The sequence below is a fragment of the Rousettus aegyptiacus genome, unplaced genomic scaffold, assembly GCF_014176215.1.
Source record: "Rousettus aegyptiacus isolate mRouAeg1 unplaced genomic scaffold, mRouAeg1.p scaffold_m13_p_1, whole genome shotgun sequence".
Taxonomy (NCBI): Eukaryota; Metazoa; Chordata; class Mammalia; order Chiroptera; family Pteropodidae; genus Rousettus; species Rousettus aegyptiacus.
The window spans coordinates 143,077,867-143,099,310 of NW_023416284.1; the positions used below are offsets into that span (position 1 = coordinate 143,077,867).

The following is a 21,444-nucleotide window of genomic DNA, read 5'->3' on the forward strand; positions in this document are numbered from 1 at the left end:
CCACTTGTATTAAGTAAAGTTGTGGCTAACACCCTTGTTGGCTTCTCTGCAATATGTCCAACAGAGTTCTTAAACAAAGCACGCTCAGGTCTGATGACAAAGGGACCCTTGACCAGTGATCGGAGGCAGAGTGATGGAAGCAGGAGGGCTCAGAGTTGCCCCTCGTGATTTAGTGATTGTTTTCTACACTTGAAAATATAACTACATTCTTCCTGATCCTTGCCTATTCTGTGGTAAAATAATCACCACCGGTTTTGTTTTGTGTCACAAAGGATAGAATTTAAAATGCTCTCTCTTGCATTATTAATGTGTTATCTATGAGCTTAGTAAGGTTACTAGACAGTCTTTCTTTGGGGATTATATATGTCATCAGGAGAAAAGCTACATTCTCTCTTCTCTGTCATTAGATGATAAGAATTTGAGTAGTGTTAAAAGGAAAATACTAGCAATCATGAAAACTTCTTTTATATTTTGACAGCTGAAAACCAAACTTGTTCAACTCGAATGTTATAAAGAGACGTTGAAAAAATGCCATGATCTTCACTTCCTCTAAGTGACAGCATGTGAAATCATGTGTGAAACATAAGACTCCTCATAAATCAGGGTTCTTCCTTGAGACACAAACTTCAGGTGGTTCCCAACCTTCTTTGCTCTTGCCCAGAATGAGGTCCTTCCTTCTCCTGGGACCAGCGTTAATAAAGCCAAACCTTGTTGAGCCCAGCCTCGTTTTGGGTGGGCTTCATGGTTTGTTAGTCTTATAAAGAGTGATTAATAACCAAAATTTACACATTATTGGCTCTGAGAGATCTTGGTTAAATTTCACAGACTCTGTAGCACTCAAAGCCTAGATTTCACAAAATGAAATTATTATGGCAAAGTTCCCCAGCCTTTGTTGGAGAGATGATCTGCAATCCGGTGGTCAGATAGGAGTGGAACGTGGACATGTCTGCCCCACACAGCGCACTGGGTGATGCCTCCCAGCCTTCAAGCCACCATTTAAAACATCAAGGTTAGAGATATACACTGCACTGGGGTTTAACAGCCACTATATTGTTTTGTCATTTAGAGTTGGGTTTATACTCTATTTCAGAAGGGATAACTGAAAAAACAGTTTGTTTTTATGGAAATAATGAGCCATAGAAGAATTTTTTTACCGCCTGTTAGTGGAATCTTCCAGTCTGCTTCGCAGTGCATGAAGACAAATACCTTTTTTTTGCTTTAAAAAAAAAAAGATCAAGGGACCCAGGGATATGGAGTCAAAGAGGAGGAGTAGAGGCCTACCTCACCAGTGCGTGGTACTTTTTATAAAACTACTACTACTAAAAAGGATCAATGCTCTTGTGCAACCACTAGATGGCAAAGTTTCTGCATTAAAAACTGACTACCATTTGCTGACGCTGGATATTTGTACTGATGATACAATAGTTCTGATACAGTTAAAACTGTGAGGATGTTTGAGTTTTTAAAATTCTAATGAGCATAGAGAATTTTATTCATTTCTCCATGCAACTGAAGATTTTGAGATCATGAAACTCATCTAAAGACTTCGAAATTAGTCTCTGAGCTGGGAATCATGTGGGTTCTCTAGCCCCAGCTCTTCCATTAATTAGCCGTGTGACTTTGAACAGTGACTATCCTGGGCCTCAGTGAGCTTATCTGCAAAATGGGATATCTAGGTCTCTAGATTACCTCTAAGGTGTCTTCCAACTCAGACATCCTCATTTCGATATCATTTCATAGTAAGCCCGATAAATTTGCCAGTTAAAGTGCCTTCCACATAATACCTAGTAAGTTATTATCCAAAAAAAGTCAGCTGACATCTATATACATAATAAAAACAAAGTTATTGAGCACCTACTATATGCCAGTACTAGGTAAGCGCTTTATGAGTATTACTTAGTTTAATTCTCATGACAATCTGATTATAATCCTCATTTTGCAGATGAGGAAACTGAGGCTTAGAGAAGTTAATTAACTAGCCCAAGATCACATAGCTAATGATCAAGCTAATACAATTCTGAAATCTGTATGTACACCACTGCCGTATTTCATCTATTATTCAGCTGAGAAAAATATAAATTTAAATATAACATTAAATTTAAATATAAACTTAATTATTTTTAATTAAAAAAATTAATTTAAAAAATAAAAAATGAAATGTTAATTTAACGTCAAGATAGATAGATAGATAGATAGATAGATAGATAGATAGATATAACATAGCTTCTGGGAGAAAAACCCATTCTATAAACTGAAAACCCTTGATTTTCTAAGGGAAATAGATTTATAGTTTTTATTTTATTATTTTTTTTCTGGAGACAGGTCAGGTTTACATGGCTCAATTGTCACATTTTCATTAAATGCTTCTTTGTGAGCCTGGGCATAGCAGCCTGGCTTCCGTTTCCACGCGCGTGGGTAACCAGCAGGCCTACAGCTCTGTCAGTCTTATGGTTTCTGAGAGCCTATGTCTCCTCAAACCTGTGTCGAGGAGACTGCACGAGGTAATCACTTGGCACTTTTCCAGGTCTAGAATGATCCGATGGTGTGTGTCTGTAATTTGATGCAAGGTCTAATGTTAGGAGGGTAGAAGTTTCTCAGTAAATGGTAGCTCCCTACCACTTAGCAGTTGCAGTAAAGATATTATACGTACTATTTGCGATGTTCATTAGTGATTAAAACTTTTCTCCTACTTTTTTGTGGCCAGGAAACTTATGTAGCCTTACAATCACTGTCTTAATTCAGAAGAGGAGTTCTAATATCCAGTGTTTTAAGCTCTCCTGAGGAAATAACTCAGTTCAGATGAAGGCACTTTTTGGTAACTTTTAAATCGCAACTGCAACTCAAATTATTAGAACGCACTAATAATTATTTGAGTGGACAACAGATGGCAGTACAGCCTCAATTTATACCCTATAGTTAAACCTAAACCTTTGGTGTCCTATTTTGTTATTTTACATATTCATTATCTCTGAAGCAAGAATTATTAGATAAAAACATTTATCTAACTTATTTAACATTGGGCTACCCAGTGGAATGGACCAAAATAGGAAAACCTGAGGTAGATTTATGGGGAGCAAATGAGGTTTAAGGCCCTAGTGCTATAAATTTTGAAAAAAAAATCAAGATTTTTTTTTTTGTTTTCTTAAAGAAAGCAATCCAAATTATTTAAGCTTCAACCCTTACGAACCTTGGATTTGTCTGGAAATAGCTATGTGTCATTTTTAACTTAGGAAAGGGTACATAATCTTACCATTATTAATTTTTACCAGCTTAATATCCAGGAACAAATGTTTTTAAAAGCAAGCCAAATGAAAAGGAAACATAAAGAATAACTGAATGAGCTGGCATATATTCCACTTATTTATGAGTCTGAGTAAAATAAAATACTTAACACTGAAACTCACTTCTGGCAGTATAGTATCTGGGCTAAAAAAAAAAAAAGAAAGAAAGAAAAGTATAGATTATAATTAGTAAATTAATAAATTATCTACTGCTAAAACTCCACATCAGTATGCAGCATTTGGGAGATTTTATTTTATTTTGTCTCATGTTTTAACCCAAGAAGTGTTGTCTTTAATGAGAACCAGTAGTGACTATTCACAAAGAAAACTGCACTTCCATTTACAAATCTTAAATTTCTTACCAGGGAGCCAAGCTTAGCTTTCTTTATGACCACCTATATCTTACTTGGCAGGAGTTAAACTAAAACTTACTCTTTGGAAAATAAAAATTAACAAAATTTCCAATTGGCCTTTCTTATTGCAAATACTTATTAAGTTTGGCTTTTAGACTTATCTATGTCTAATTCTACATGTAACTATTATTATTATTATATTATTAATATATTATTAATATATTATTAATATAATTAATATATCACTGCCCACTTAACAAGTCATTATGTCTATAAGACTTTAATATACTTGAGAGCAGGGAATGGATTTGTGCACTTTTGTGTATATTGATGTCTGACACATAGTAGGAAATCTAAAAATGCTCTTCGAAAGAATGAATGCCAGATATTGTTTTAAAAACTAACTTAGGGCTCAGGGACCCTCCAGCATGATTCTAGGTCTATTATTTCTCTGTAATATTTTGTGAAGGTTGTGCTTCAGGAGACAAACTTGTGTAATAAATTTGCTCTGAGGGGAAGTTCTGTCTCTGACAAAGAGAGGAACTAGAAAATGCTCCTGGGTTGGCCTGAGTATCTGGCATTGTGCGAGAAGCCCAGATCTATATTTGAAGTCCTCTTGGCTGACACATTCCTGTGGCTTTTCTTTACCTCCCTACCAAGTCTTGGAGCCAACTTTGAAATAATGGCACCTGTGACCAGATGCACAGCCACACTGCTTGGATTTGGGTCAGGAGGAAGAGGAAGTTAGTCACACCTCATCATCCTCCTCTGTCAAAGCAAGGTCGGAGGATGTTGGCTGTACCATAACACTCAGGACTTCCTCTTTCAGAGTTATGGGTGAAGCAAGACCTTTCCTGGACTATCTGAAATGGTCCTCCCCTTCTTCTGGCAGTTGAGAAATGAATCCTACCTTTCATCTAGGAGATCATGACCCCAAGCATATAGAATTGACCTTTGGCTAGCATGCTAAATCTTGTTAGTTTACCCCCAAATCATGAGAGCAAATGGGTTCCCTCAGTTCAACATGCTATGAAGTCAAAACCATGAAAGTTTCTCCTTTGTTAACACAAATTCAACTATGATCTGTATCAACTCTACCTCTACCAATAGTGTAGTAAGTGTTTCAAGACAAAGTTAGGGAAGTGATGTAACACACACCAACATTCATTTCCATTCCTTCCCTTACTCATTTTTTCCTAGTAGAACCCCAGTTTGTTCAGGTGCCTACTCTCTGCACAGTGATGTCCTTTGGGCCCAGCTTCAAGGGGCTAAGTCCAGTGTTTGTTTGGGTATTGGATGAGATATGAGAGTCAGCTAAGTGGCTTCTAGGAAAGACTTCCTCACTGCTAAGAGAGAGGCACAGGATGAGATTGTCTTTATCCTCTGAAATTACTACATCTGTATATAGTGACCAGAACGGGAGCAGCCACTGAAAACAGCTGAATAAACTGATTAAACCAACTTAGTTCACCCTTCTTTCTTTGATAAGTGATAATAAATTTCATTTTTGATTAGGCTTCTGTGAGTTGGACTTTGTTACTTGCAGACAGAAGGATCCTATATTGTAGGCAGGGATAGGATCACAAACAAATTGTATTGAAAGGGAACCCTTGCCAGCTTTTAAACACACAATGCATAAGTACCTAGCGGGAAGACTGAACTCTGTGTGGGGCGCCCACCTCCGACAACATAAGACTTAAGCAAGCATAGTTTGTGTTTATCTCTGCACTCTCTACATCCATTTAATGGGCACATATATTTTTCTCCAAAAAGGAAAAAATAGTCAGTGACAGACTTCCTATACATTTCTGGTTTACTTTCACAAGTTATGAGCCCATGCTGGTTGGAATCTAGTGGTCTTTTCTCTTGCTTGCTGCTCCTCTTGCCTAATTTGTGAGCAGAAGGACAGATGAGCATTGTGTTTTAGGGTCAGTGGAACAATTACTGTAGTAAAAATAAGTCTTGATACACATCCATGATAAGACTATACACCTTCTCAACTTTAAGACCCTTTTTGTTATCTAAATTCTCCTGAGCTACATGTATGTCTCTCTCCCTTCATACATACAAACTCAAATTCCTGAGATGAGATTTGCCTCAAAGGTTATCTTCACCACTTTCTTTCAGAAGGTAGAAATGTATTTTTAAGTGCTTCTATATGGAATAAAATGTTGCAGGAAGGAAACTTCCTAGTGGTTATTTATGCTGAATGAAATTGTGATGGGGCTAAAGAAATTATTTTTTTGTTTCAGTTCCCTTTGCTACTAATTGAATCATCTTTACTATATACAAATAATACTTTTAAGGTACAGCGCTGGGGAAGATAAAAGAAATTGTGGCTGCTAATACATCTTCGCATTTTCTGTAATTCAGAGAATGTTTTCCAAAACAAAGAAGTACATGCTAGAGTTCTACAAATTATCCCTGTACATGTCTCCTAGCTGACGTCACCACAGTGATTAATGTCTCCCTGTCCCTTAAAGTGTTAGTACTTTGCCCTAATTATCCCCTTTTTTTTTTTAATCCTTGGCACATTGTAGAAATTTCACAAAAGCTTCTGCTTTTTCTATGAAATGTTAAAGCCTTGTATTTTAGTTTTCTTTCCACTTCATTAGTTTTCTTCATTGAAAGCCCTTCTCCTGCTCCAGTATCTTTATCTCTAACCTTAATTATACACGCAAGAAATATATCAACCCTTGTATCAGTTGGGATACTCAATTGCAGATAACCGAGAACAACGGACTCAAAATGACTCAAAGAATAGGGCATTTATTATGCAACATAACGAGAACTTCAGAGCTAGGATGGATCTGGGATTGGTTAATTCAACTGCTCAACAATATATTTGAAGACTCGAATTGCTCTCATATTTCTGCCCTGCTTTCTCCTTCACCTATTCTTTTTGAGCTAATACCACTCATGGTCTCAAGATGACTGTCACATTCATCACATATAGGCATGACACCAGCCTACAGAGAAGAACTATTTCTGCAAACCTTCTTTAAAAGGAAAGACCTTCTACTGATTTCTTCAGTAGACTTACTTACATCTCCGTGCCCAAAATTGCATCAGAAAAGTAGGGCAATGTACAAATACTTTAGAATCCTAGGGAGACCTAAATCGATGTGGTAATATTGGCAAGAGAGATGTGTAGGCATATGTCTGAGTCAATTGCTCATGAGAGGGAGAACACTGGGATTAGATCAATCACAATTGACTGCCAGGCCAGAAGCAGCTTCCTCTGAGGTACATGAAGGATGGAGATCTGAAAACAATCAGGGTTATTAGCAAAGAAAATGTGTTTGTGCAGAGGTAGAGGCATGACTGAGAGTTTGGATAAAGGAAATGGGTTTGGGGTAAGCAATCACTAGAGCATGCTAGAACATTCTCTGCCTTCATTGGCTTCCATTCCTTATAAATCTAATAAATATTATAATCCTGGGAACAGTTTCTTTTCCCGGCATAGCCTAGATCTCTCCCTAACTGGGATTTAGTTCCCACTTTATTTCTAATGTTCAGGAAACATAAATTTTTAAATTTCTTTTTAAAAAATCAATGACAGTAGAGCAACCAAGAAATCATAAAATGAAATGGGACTTTTTTCATGTCAAAATCTGTCTATCCATCTAGCTGTTGACCTACCTATCTCTAATTTATTTTTTGCATGGGATTTACAAGAATTCTGTTGGCCACATGGTGAAGTCATCAAGGTTTACTTATAAATGTGTTATAAGGGTACCAAATTATCTGCAATACTGTGCATGTTTTAAAGAATGATTTACTATTTTGGCTGATTGGAAGGTTAGAGACACTGCCCTCTGTGCAGTCCAAAATCTGCTTTTAACTCTTGAGTTCTCCAAAACCTAACTACAGTCAGCCCTCAGTTTCTGCAGGGGATTGGTTCCAGGATCCTCCATGGATACCAAGGATGCTCAAGGCCCTTTTATAAAATGGCATAGAACAATGCATACAGTTGGCCCTCCATATCCATGCACTCCCAACTGCTGAACAAAATTACTGTTTTTGATGCACGGTTGGTTGAATCTGAGGATACGAATAACTCACATACAGAGGCCTACTGTATTTATTGAAAGAAATCTGCCTATAAGTGCACCTGCACATGTCAAACTCATGTTGTTCAAGGATCAGTTATACACATGAAGAACTGTGCCTTTGGGTTTCTTGAGTTTCCAGTGTTCTTGATAGGTTGTTAACGTAACTGTGTTTCCACTCTTCAGAGTGCTGGATCTAGTGGATGGAGAACCTATGGCTCGAGGGCGCCAGGAATTAGCATCCGACCGTGGGGAATCCCAGTTCTTTCACACCACCAATGAGGTGCCTGCAGAGTCTGGAATGTCTAAAAAGGTAATGCTTCATTTCCAGTATTTGGCTCGCAGAAACCAATTAGTAATGCATTAAAATATTGTAAAATACCCCCTGTCTGATTGAAAAACACATACTTAAAAAGAAGGTAAATGGCAAAAAGCACCATTATATCTAAGCACCATGATAATAGATAAGGAATCTCAAGGGACGAGCTTGAATTTTTGCTCTTTGCTGCCTTCAGTCATTCTTTCTCGTTGTCACGGGTTCTTTTTGCCTGCCTTTTCTTCTGTTACACAGACTGTGCTTTAACTCGAAGGTACATGCAAAGTAAGATGATATCAACAGTTGGACTTAGTGGGTCTTTTTCATGAAAAGCATTTTTACTACTTCCTACTGTAAGGCATTTAGTTATTATTATATCAGTAGTTCTTAATATCTAGATGTTTGCACAGAAAGTTCGGAATTAATTATATTGCTTTAAAAGAAAAGTTTTCCCCAAGGTGGGAGATGAAGACGTGTAACTGGATACATTCACTAATGAAAAGACATTACTCTTGTACTTGTCTGCTGGTAGGAAAGTAGAATGATGTCTTTAGTCACAGTGTGAGAACTGATTCAGCTGCTAGGCCTTGTAGGTTGTACAATGCATGTCTTGTTACAAGTTATTTATAAGATTGTGAGGGTTAGTAGTGAAAGATATTTTGTCATGAAAGAAATCCTCCCTTCAAAGAAATTTGCTTTAGTAGTGGTGTATATTAAAAGTAAAAAAAAAAAAAAATTAGTACAAGGAAATTTTTGGAGATTGGATGTACAATAATGTACTTAACACTACTGAACTGTATGATTAAAATGGTTGATATGGCAAATTATGTGTCATGTGTATTTTATTACAGTTAAAAATAAAAATTAAAAAAGTACTTAGTGAAGGAAAGCAGTAAGAAAAAATAACATATTGAGATTATTACCTCACATTTTATATTTTATTAGGACATGACAGAAGTATGTAGGGAAATTCAACAGAGAATGCTTTTTCACTCAAAAATGGTGTAGTTTCAATCAGAGTATCAGAAATTTAAAATTAAATTTTATAAAATGTCAAAGTAAAAAACTCAAATTTAAATTTAAAAATTAAATAACCTGGCTTACTATAATTTATATTTACTTTCAAATTGGTTTTGCATTTTGTTCCTCTTTCTTTATAAGAAACAAAATGCAATAAATCTAGCTACTAGTCTTAACTAATTTTGAGTTTTTCCCACATTTGTCCTTTAATAACTTAAAATAAAAATATTTCCGTAAGTATCATGCTGTTAAATATCCTATTATGTTTACTGAAGTCCAGTAAACAACTGGCGGCAGTGTTCAGAGTTGGGGGGAAAATAAATTCCCTGAGAAAAAGGCAATGAAGGGTCTGCAGTCCAACAATGGTCCTGCCTTCTTCACAATACTAATATCCTACCTAGATATGAACTCTTGACATTGGCTCCCTCTTCCAGGGTGCAGTCAAGGAGCCTTAGGCACTGAGCAGCCTACGAAAGAGGCCCTAAAGCCAAGCCAGAGGAGAGTCAGTACGGAGAGGACCGGCAGCAAGAAGGCTAGTTGGCCCACTTGGGAAAGGTAGAGGCTTGGAACCAGAAATAAATGAACTGAGAACCCTGTGTAGGATGGAGCCAGAGCAGATAAAAGGGAAGTAACTTGAAGAAGGGAGCAAGCAAAGGCAGAGTGTCATTCTGGCTACACCATCTCCAAGTGTCACCTGAAATGGGATCAGCTAGGCATGCCTATCCTCTCCGCCAGTACCACACCCTCCCCCTCAGAGATGGTCAAATACCCACAACAGGAAGAACTGGCTCCAGGGCCTACTTCTGGATCTGCCCATTGTCTCTCACCCTCTTTCTTATTCCTGCTCTGACACTCTTGATCTTTCTCATCTGCATATTCTGCTAGGGCTGGGAGAAAGGAAGAGGCAATGGAGCAGACTTTCTCTTCCCTACTGATGTGTTCTCAACTTTCTGTCTCTTGAGATCATGACTGAGAGGAGTAACTGGACCATTCTCAGAAATGCAAGACACCCGCACACCACCAGCCTGGCCAGTGTTACGGGGAAACAAAAGTTAACTTAACTACGCTTAGATTCTAGGTAGTTTGTGCCTATTCTGAGTGCCAGGAAGCAGGTGCTCTCCCCTACCTTCCAAAGTAGGCATCTCTCAGTCCATTCTCCACAGCGAGCCAGGTCATTTCCTACTAAATGCAGCAGATTCACTAGGCGGTTATTTCAGAAACACGTTGGTGTCTTTCCTAGGCAGAGGGCCATGAATTCTTGATTCCTGAATTGATCTACTCCTTTAAGTTATATCTGCTTATTCAAATGAATGTTTAAATTTTTTATTTGCATTAAAATTAAGCAATTTGCCTTTCCCTGAGCAACCAGAATTTATTCATGCTCTATATTTGTTCTGTACATTCTATTTTATATTTGTTGCTATATTTATTTGTTTAACATGCTGTTAAAATTCCTTAGCCATTCCTTAAAGCTGACAATACTATATTGAATCCTTCAATTAAAATAAGACATTTATTATGCCTCCTTATGTAAACAAAAATATAGATTTATAATTACAAAGATAGTATTGCCACTCAAATGAATATATACATCAATAAGAAAAAAAGTACAACTACAAATCAAAACAGAATATTACTAGAATTGAAATCTTAGATGTAAAAAATCGCCAGGGATTTTATATTTATTTATATAAAACAATTTTTCCTGTAAATGGCTACATAAAGTCTTTACTCGGTTTCAGAGTAGAAGACATATTTATGTAAAATATTTATATTTCTCACAGACCATTTTTTCATATGGGAAAAAAGCATAAGGAAGTGATATATGAAATGAAACATGTATTATGTATCATCATATGAAACAAATATGTTAAATATAAGAAAGGATTAACATTTCTTTGCATATAAGAGAGGATTGACATTGTAGATTTTGTGTTTTGCTATACTTATTTTCATTTATGTGCTTATATTTACGTTATATTTACTGTCTTAATTCACTACATGGAGGTATTTCCAGGACATGAAGAAACACCCTTTATCACTTAAAGCATCTCTTAAAAAAAAAAAGAAAGAAAGAAAGAAAACAAGAAAACAGTGCAAGAATACTGAGTGATATATTGTTAATTAAAATTAACATCTTCAAAGAGGCAATTACCTTAATGAGAATTTTCATGATATCTAGTATAAAAATCTCCCTTCAATTCTCATCACTTATTTTGATCTAGAAAATTGTATGTGACTATAATGATTATAAGTGAAATTGTCATGTTTTCAATTTTTCTGAAGCAAAGTTCAAACAAGTAAAATGGAACAAACAGGCATAACAATTATTTGATTAATTTGAGCAAAAAACCATTTTGCTTTAAGTATTTGGAATACTTCCTGCTCTATGACATGGACGTGGCATCTATTACACATTGTAAGTGTATGTCTGCATACGTATAGTTTATGTGTATGTGTCCTTTTTAAAGGGAAAAATAAACCGTTTCACACACACACACACACACACACACACAAACCTAAAAAATGAAAGCAACTATAATCTATAGAGAAGAACTCTTGCCAAATCAATGCTGCTCCTTCAGAAGTCAGGTATACAGATTTCGATTCTTGTTAAAGCATCTCTGTCCTATAATTCAGGAGACATCTGTGAATCTCTCATCTTGCTCTTGAGATTGGAATGCTCCCAAATTAACTAAAACAGACAGATGTCTGCTTTAGTCCTAACTATCTCAGAGGTGTTCCTGCCACAATTGCTTCTGACAGCTTTTTCATTGCGCAGTTAATCTTATAATTGTCAAGGTGGAGTGCTTTCCGGTTCCTGCCTGGTTCTTCTAGTTTAGTAAATAAGTGTGACGATTTACCCTGACAAGCATTTTTTGAGGATGCAGAGAGGAAAACATTTTTTAACACTTGTTTTCCATGTTTCCCAGGTGTGTGGCTACTTTGAGAGGTTACGCCCCACTTCCTTTCCCACCCCCATTATTCTGGGTTTTTATTTTTCTATCTCTAGCTCCATAGGGGTCCACTGATTTTTCTCTGAATGCCCACTTCCCAGCCTTATCTCATGTCTTAGACCAGACCAAGTTCGAAGTATGAAGTGCTTAAGAGAGCTCAGACTCGTTCACCCCCATCCCAACCCTGGCCCATCCCGTGGGGCATGGTGTTGCATCTTCTGTTGGGCTGGCCTAGAACACAGTACATGAACACTGATTACTGAGCTCTTACATTTTGTCTCAAGTGACTCAGGCCGCTAATCTTACCAAGGACAATTCTAAAAGCATCATGCAAGAAGTAGGACCTTCCAAATCCTGAAGTCTAACCCCCAAATCCTAGCTCTGAGACTGAGTCATTTACTAAGGTTAAACCTTCCCAAGAGTGACTTCCTTAAAAGATTTCTGAGTATCATCCATCCATTCAAACACTACATTTTACCTTCCTATTGGCACTTTACTTTAAATTACCTGTGCCAGCTTGTGCTGTGATTAGAGCCTGCTAAGCCCTTGGACCTATGTTGTTGTGAATCTCTGTTTTCATCATCAGATCTCACCATCAGTTCACACACACTCCACCTACTCCTGCTCCTACCAAACCCGTCCTATCTACACAGGAAGGCCTATGGCCCAGCTTCAATCTCTCAGCCCTTTCCAGACCATCTGTAGGGCTGGAGTTTCTCTATGCTCTATTAGTGCTGGTCTCAAAGACTAAATATACAATTAGCGGGGAAAAAATTCAAGATAGAGAGTAATGTGTATATCATGTCACATTTTGTGTAAAACTAGAGGATTCAAATATATAGCTTTGTTTATAAATGCAGAAAGAAATTATGGAAGAATACACTAATAAAAAAACTAACAATAATTACCTGTGATGGAGTAGGGGGACGTGAACCAATAGGGGACACAGATGGGAGAGAGATTTTTTATTATGTACTTTTTCGTATTTTGAATTTTGAGCTATGCAAAGGTATTGTCTGTTCTTTTAAAGGTGAAGGATTGCATAGATATGGTTTAAGGTATAGTGTGATTAAAGTTCAATTGAAATGGTTTAGGTACACATGTGTAATATTCTTTTATGATTCTCTGATTTGCTGTAAACTATACCAATCCCGATTACATTGCCTGAGGGGGCTGCTATTGTTCCCGAGTTTCCTTAACACACCGTTCTACTGCCTTTGCATATACTCTTCCATGTCTAGAAAGTCTTTCCACTACTTGTCTACCTGCAGACTTCAGCTCATCTTTTAAGATCCTGCTCAAACGGCTCTTTCTTTGTTATCTCTACCCCCAGAAAGTTGTTCATTTTTCTCTTTGTGCTGCCACTCACCTTGGATGTATCTTGAACTCAGCACATCCCATATTGATTTACCAGTCTACTTCCTTACCAAACTAGGAGGTCCTAACTGGTCAGATTGCATTTGGATGACTGGAACATTATATATTTTTCATGAATGCAATGCTGTATATTTGCAATATTTTTTTTTTTTAAAAAAAAGGTAGAAAACAATGCTTTTGCAAATGTGCAACATTTCAGCTCTAGTATTAGTTTAATGTTTATTTAGGCTTTTGAAGGTGGAGCAGGAAAGCTCACCAAATACATATACACATGTGTGGGTAGCAGGTGGAGAATGTGCCCTTTCCAGAGCATGATCTCACCTTCTGCTCCAGCACTTGTGCTGTGGGATTGCAAAGATCAAGGTAGCATGGTAGCCGAGAGAGTAGTCTTTTGTCTCTCAAAATGTCTGGTTTTATTGGATGTAGCAGGAATCACCTTTCCCACATATGAGGTTTCATGAGTTGGGCACTCTATAGGCTGGAGAATGTTGCTTTAATATCTTAGGTATGGCATTACAAACAACAAGGTAACAGTAACCAGTTATTTTTCTCATAAAAGTTAAGTTTTTGGCCTTATAAGTAAAAGCTTGATTGCCAATGTATAACTAGCTTTGGAAAAATCCAGATTATCTGTATCTATCTATGATACTTTGCATTTGAAGGTATTGTCAGGATGTAACAGGAAATCAATCAGTGATTTGTTTTTCTTTCCACCCCAAGTGTATGTGTTGTCTTTCTTTGAGGTAGTGACTGTGAGTGCTGTTTATTTACATATATAAAAATAAACATATAAATATGTGTCAGCCAATCCATTTCCTATATTAACCCAACCTAGAAGGTTTTCTCTGTGGTAGGGTTTTCAGAAGTGTTTTTTAGGGTGTAGTAATATATTTACCAATTTTTTTTGCAAACATATTTACTTGCTGCAAAAAATAAAATAAAATAAAATAAAAATTCCAACAGTACTGAAACATACAAAATAAAGACCTAAATTCTTTTCACCCTTGAAGGTAACTAGTTTGGTATGTGTCCTGTCAGACTTTTTTCTTATGCACTTATATAAACAGTTAGTCCATTTGTGCTACTAAAGGAATCATATACTGCATATAATTCTCTAACTTGTTTTTTACTAAGCAATCTTTATAATCACCTTTCTAAGTCAGTATCTATAAATATGCCTCTTTTGATTTGCTACATAGTATTTCAAATATATGTCATGATGAGTGTACCATTACATAGTTTACTAATCTTTATGGACATTTATGTTGTTTCCATTTTTTTCTTTTATAAACAATGTTGTCTTTATGAATTTTTTGTCACTATTTCTGTGGGATAAATCCTCCAGAAATGGAATTACTGAATCAAAAGCACACTTATTTTTAAGTGTTATAGATGCTATCGAATTGCCCATAAAAAGGTTTTATCAACCTAAGCTCCCAACCAAAGTGAACGAATGTGCCTATTTTCCTACCACTTTATGAATATTGTGTGCAATCATTCTTTTTCATGTTGACAACCTGTTGGTATTTTTTAAGTTTGCAGTTCTTCAATTAAGAGTGAGGTCGAACTTTTTTTTTTCTTTATTGTCCATTAGTATTTCTTCTATTAATTATTCCTTCATGTTCTTTGCTGATTTTTATATTGGGTTGTTTGTCTTGTTGAAGATATTTTGTATGATAAAATGATAATCATTGGTATTCAAAATTGGTAAAAATTATATCAGACATTTTTATCTTCTTGTCCTTCTCCTCCTCCTTCTCCTCCTCCTCCTCCTCCTCCTCCTCCTCCTCCTCCTCTTCCTCTTCCTTCTCCTCCTTCTCCTCCTCCTCCTCCTCCTCCTCTTAGTGTTCTATTATCCAAGCAGATTTAAATTTGTTGTGTGTTTGTGGGGGCTGGGGGGGTGGGGTGGTCAAGGAGCTGTGAAGTAGAGAAACCAGAATGCTTCTCTGCCCTTACTAGAGATGGGTATCAGAGGAGTGGGACTTTTAAAATAATCTTATTTTGCTCACTCATGCAATGGAATTAAACGAATTTGTCAGAAGAGTAACTGACATTCGCTGACTCACCCCAATTCTGCATATCTTTCAGTCTCTTCGTTCAAGTGAATTTCTTGTTATTGAAAACATTTTAAATAGTCTTAGAAGGGAAACATCAAGGACTGAAAACATTTAAATGAAGTCCTTCAGGATGCTGTTTCCAGCTCTAGTCAAGATAGATCCATTTCCTTCAGGAATATGTGGGTGGTGATCACCCTGACCAGCATGACCATCTAGCTATAAAGGATCATTTATGATTGTAAAGCTCGGGGCATCTACAAAGCTCTATATAAGTAGTAATTACTATTATTGTTCTCTGACATCCTTATATTTCAAGCCGAATTCCTACCAGCTAATGTAGTACAGGGGAAAATTAAAGCTCTGTGACATCATCCCCATAATAAAGAGGAGTCACTGCCCAGTGTGGTGATGCTCATTTCTTTTCCTGAGGACATCAAGAAAGGATCGTATTATTATTTTGGCTGGAGAAATGAAAAATTGGGGCTCGTCTTCTTTTGAATCGATGAAGGATTTTCCCTAATTATAATAGAAGAAGATTGGTTTTGGTGGAATCCCTCATTTGGGATCCCTTCTTTTGCCAAGAACAAAGGCCTCTGGCTGCACTGACAACATTCAAGCCAATTGGAACTGTATCTGGTTGTATATGTAGCTCTGGACACCCCACTTCTTCTGCAATACATATTATTCTTTTGAGAAAATCTGAAGATTGGTCCAACCCAGAACCTCGATGTGGGGTCAAGGCTGCTGCAGGTGTGGCCGTGGCAGGTGTCATGGCTGTGCCGGCAGTCGCAATAGGAGTGTTGACTCTCGGAATAGGTGTCCTGACTCCCGGAATAGGTATGAAAATTCCAGAAACAGGCACTATGACCGGAATGTTGAGGTAAGTCCTTACCAAGGGAATCCTTCTGAATCATTTCTTTGCTCAGTGTCCCTGTAATAATATTTGAGAATGAGGTGCATAATCATGAATCAGTATCTATTACTATTAAATAGGGCTAATGCCATTTTAGTCTCGTATATTTGAAAGTATTCTGGGCAACTCTTTATGAATATACTCACTTAAATGCCTTTTTTTCGGAGTGTTAAAAAGGTTTTTTTGAGGGGAGAGGGCAGATTTGCAATTGGTTTGAGCTTAACTAGCAAAGTAAATACTGGTGAAGGTAGCTCCTGCTAAAAACTGTTCTCTGAGGCTTAGTCCTCTCTATGCTTTTCAGAACTTCCAATGCTGGAAAATAACCAAACTATGTCTTTTATACACTTTCCTTTGGGCTGGGCTCATTGCAGTATACCAAGTTCATATTTAAATCAGATAATAATAAATCACATAAAGGAGCTTTGAGAAGTGGAATAATTAGTTTAAGATTCGAAAGCAACAGCTAAGAATTGCTTTTTGTACTTGATTTGATGGAAGATGTTGTCTTAAAATTGACAGGTGAATCAAGGTTTTAACCTCAATGGTTATTCATTATCCTCAGTCCTGTTTGTACAAGCAAGTGTGTTGTTTTAGTATTAAATCTTCTGTGCTACTTTATAAAGTGTGGGGTGGCCATCAGCAGGAGCCTGAGCTCCCCTTTGATGCTTATTCATCCCTTTCTTCCCCACCTGCAATATCATACATTTGCTTTGCTTTGCATGTGATGTCTTTGAAGCTATTGTAATGGAATGTGTAAAATGTGTATGTCAGACTAGTTTTGTAATATGGTTTGAGAAAAGCATGGCCTGTGTCCTTCTGACCTATTGTTTTTTTTCTAAGGTACTGATTAAAGTGTAACCCATAATTTGATGAAATAGGAAATAGATTTAAATAGGAAATAGATATAAAAATACATGTGTATGTGTTTCTATATGTGTATATATGTATGTGTGTGTGTGTGTGTGTTATACACACACTCTTGAACTTAAATGCTAAAGTGACAGTTGAAGGTGGAATAAAACATTTGCAGTTGTCAGTTTGCTGACCACATCAGTCAGATGAACCCTCTTAGCTATTTCTTGTATTCAAGACTGGAGGGAAGGTACTTAGTATTTATTTCTGTGTTTATTCCCAGGATTATTGATTTTACTGTCATTTCTTCTTACCAGAACTTTGATGTCTCGCTGCCACTGTACCTATTGACTTTTTCTTTTAAACGCTTTAGTTAAACACAATCTATAGAAAAGACAAAAACTCACTATGCATAGATTTGTGTCCTTTGTTAATTGTTGGTTAATTATCAACTATCAGAGGATATTTTTAATGACTTTCAACCAGCAGCAGAAAAGAAAATGTCCAGAAGCACATGGCAGTAAACTAAAATTTGTGACTGGAGGACAGTTAACACTGAACTTAAATGCTTAGAGCTTTTGGGCAATGTGTGATTATGCGAGATCCCTGTGATTATGACAAATGCAGCCTAAATTAACATCTCCAGGGCAACCTGGGTCATCTCAATAAATACCAGACCCATCTAAACTAATTCCCTGTTGACTCTGAATGAAGATCTTAGAAACCTGAACACTAATTTGTTATTCACCAAGATGATCCAAATGGGAGCCCTAAATAATGAGGAACTTTTCCCCTATTTGATTATGTTTTGTTAGAATCTAAAATGAAGATTCACCAACATGAGAGAAGTAGGGACCGTTTTTGGCACTGATACCAAAATTCTTATTTAAAACATATCCACATTGTTGATGACATCATTCAAACCAGTGAAGATCATTTGCTCTTGTATTATCTTACAAATTTTGCCTAAAGTAACTAAAAAGAATGTCAGAATACTTCTAAGGATTAAATACTACAAGTTTAGCAATAAATATGTTTGACCACATGTTATGTTAAATAAAAAAAAACTGAATTTTTTCACATATTTTACAAAATGATAATATACATTATAACAATGAGACATACACTTTAAAAACCCCTCTTTGGTTTTCTATTTTATTCTAAAATTGCAATAATCCAAACTGGCTATAGTAATCTAGTATATTTGAATGCAAAAAAATTATGTCTGATCGACAACTATTTGTCTTTAAAAATCTCATTAAATATTGTCTCATTTGTGAAGTTTCCCTAAATTATAAGTTGATATCGTCTGACATCTCTCATGTTCTCATGGAATTTTGTAATATCTCAAGTAATTTTTCTTTATTATTATTCAGAAATCATATCTCTTCTCTACTAGACTTTCCTATGGCAGGATATTCACATCTTATTTATACCTAATGCAGTGCTTGGTATATAGAAGACACTCAATACATGTAATTGCAGTGACTGAAAACATGAATTTTAAAGTACTGAATGTAGCCAAAAGACCAGAGCTCTGATTTCAGCCCCTCTTTAGACCATCTAGGTCATCTTGGGTAAGTTATTTATCCTTCCTGGGAATCAGTTTTATATTTGTAAATTAGGAGATGGGATTGGGATTGAATAGTGCTCTGCAGAGATTTAGGGACCCTGTAAGGTGCCTTGGAGGCTACAATAGGAAGCAAGGGATGAATGGAAAGCTGGATGAGAGAAGAACTCAGGCTTGCAAGCTTCATGCCATGTCTTCACTCAGAGAAGCTCCCTCATTTCTGTTTTCTACTTATGGCTAAATCCATGCACAATTTCTTTTGAAAAAAAAAAAGTGTTTTAGCACTGAAAAACATAATAACAACAACCAGACTAAATCCTATATAGTGTTCTTCTACCTCTAGTATCTATTATTAATTCATCCCATTATCATATTGCCTTTTAAAAGAAACTATTACATTGCTGTCATTAACTCTTTATTCATATGCCACCTCCCCTCCCCCACAATACAGGCCTTTCCACTATTTTTACCTAGCCAACTTGGCTATTACATCTTGTAGTTACTCTTTAAACTTGAATAAGCTGTTTGTCCATATTGAATTTTCTTCGCTTTGTAGAATCATTCTTCAAATTAACGTTTTGAATTTTATTCATATTTTCCTGAGCACTAGCAACCTTGAATATCTAGTTTCATCTATAAATCTGATAAGGATATTCTTGATCGCTTTCTTCTGATCATTTATAAAATTACTAAATGGGATGAAATTCAAGTTGGATTTATTGGGGGGGGGAGTTGAATAAGTTGATATTCTGACCTTCTTCCTATGGTGCTAGCTGATCTTGCAATAAGTTGTCTTTTCTACTTTCATATTTCTAAAAATGATATTTGAAATAGCAAATATTTTCAAGGTCGTGAGTAAATATTTATTGACTGTCATTCAAAGTACTAGATGGAGCATTATGTATTTCACAGTGTAAGTAGTAATCAAGGAATGGGTAGGTAGATTACAGGATAAGAGGAAAGAAGTACTAGAATGTCAAAGTACACAAAATGAAGGAAGGAATTCAGATACCCATGTGCTCAGCATTTATTCAGAGCTCACTAAAAGTCCCTGGTGCTTCTGCAGTTTTAATGCTAACATTCTGCCAGTGCCTTATCCTTTGTTCCTTATGTTTGATACATGTGTTATTTATTTATTCATTTCATGTTTGCTAATGAGGTACCTTGGGAGTTTCTCCTTTCAGCAAAAATAGAAAGGAATGAAAAGGAAATTTGTTGGAAGTACACTGACCAACTCAGTCACACAAAGTACCAACTTTCCCCAAAACAAGCCAAAAAGAAACAATAAACTAACTCAAAACTAAAAAATAAGATTGAGTGTATCAGTTACATTTAATACTATGTTGTTCTATTTTATTATTAAGAAAGGCATCAGAATCAAGGTGATAGCTGAACACATGAGAAGATAAATTAACCAAGTAGTTTGTGTTTGATTTGAGAGGTGGTACAGAAAGGAGCCTTAGGAAGTAGAATTTTTTCTCAGGGATAGTGTGGGATAGGATTTGATCTTTAAATATAGGCAGAAAAATTGTAAGATCTCAAGCAAAGAAGCATTCTTGTTGAATGAAATATTTCAGAGCTAGTGGCCTTGATATTCTTGATGTGGGATATAAGGGGGGAAAGCTCTGAATACAGATGGAGTCTCAGAAACTGCTGAAAAGGCTACTTAAACAGTATGGGTTTCTATTAGAGTAAATGCTGTTCAATGGGCTGAAGTCAAGAGCTCTGACAACAGGTTACATGTAGGGGCAAAAGTGGGTGGAATGAGAAGATTTTAAGGTTTTTTGGTTAGGTTAGAAAAATGGTATTCATTGGTGACAAATGAAATTCTTCAGAAAGGGAGACCGCTTGAAAGGAAAATTTTATTTGCTCTCTTCAGAAAATGTTGACTTTGAAGTAATAACTGGAAAACTAGGAAGAAAGTTTTAGAATAACAGAGGACAATATGGAGAAATATTTTTTAAATAATTTAAAATTATTTCTCTTTCTTTCTTTCTTTTGTTCTTTCTTTCTTTCACAAATTAACATCAGAATTCATTTGGCAGGAAAATCTGATCTAAACTCTTATGAAGCAATTTCCTGTCCTTGTCCTATTTGGAGTGAATTATCATACATTTTTTTGCTGCAGAAATATTAATGTAGCATAGTATATACACATATGACCTTTCCCAAATTGGAATATTCTTACTTTCTTGTAATCTACCTACTAAAATACTTCAGCCTCCAATGGGCTGTCCAAAGGAATTGTGGACCTGCGGTAAGTACAGGGAAAGAATGCTAGTGAGGGACCTTACAGAATAAGACATACCTGGGAGTCATCTGTACAAGAGACCTATAAAGAATGGTAAAATTTAGAGAGATATAGTAATTCACAAAAGTAAAACATAAAAAAATGAGGGAGTTCAAGAAATAGGTAAGTTGAACGAGGACAGTAGATTTGATTTAGAAGAAGAAGCAGAAGGAGGAGGAGTAGGAGGAGGAGAAAGAGGAAGAAGAAGAGGAAGAGGAAGAGGAGGAAGAAGAAGGAGAAGGAGAAGAAGAAGAATATGGTTGAATTTGTATGGTTCTTGAAGGTTGGGGGAGTAGAGAAAAGTGGGCCCCAGTAACTGGAGAGAGAACCTGAGGTTTATTTAGAGGATGGCGGAGAGGCTGAGATTAGAGGGGGGAAGATTAGATAGAGGTTGCTACCTTTTTGA

General features: G+C 36.4%; 1 protein-coding gene across 1 annotated transcript in view; it reads left to right on the forward strand.

The window, feature by feature from the left end:
* The window catches only part of CRYBG1 (crystallin beta-gamma domain containing 1), a 172,130-nt gene that overhangs the window by 61,295 nt on the left and 89,391 nt on the right, over window positions 1–21,444 (forward strand). The window contains exon 2 of the mRNA XM_016155740.2: window positions 7,873–7,999. Coding sequence (XP_016011226.2) covers window positions 7,873–7,999 — 127 coding nt within the window. The remainder of the gene's footprint in view (window positions 1–7,872; window positions 8,000–21,444) is intronic.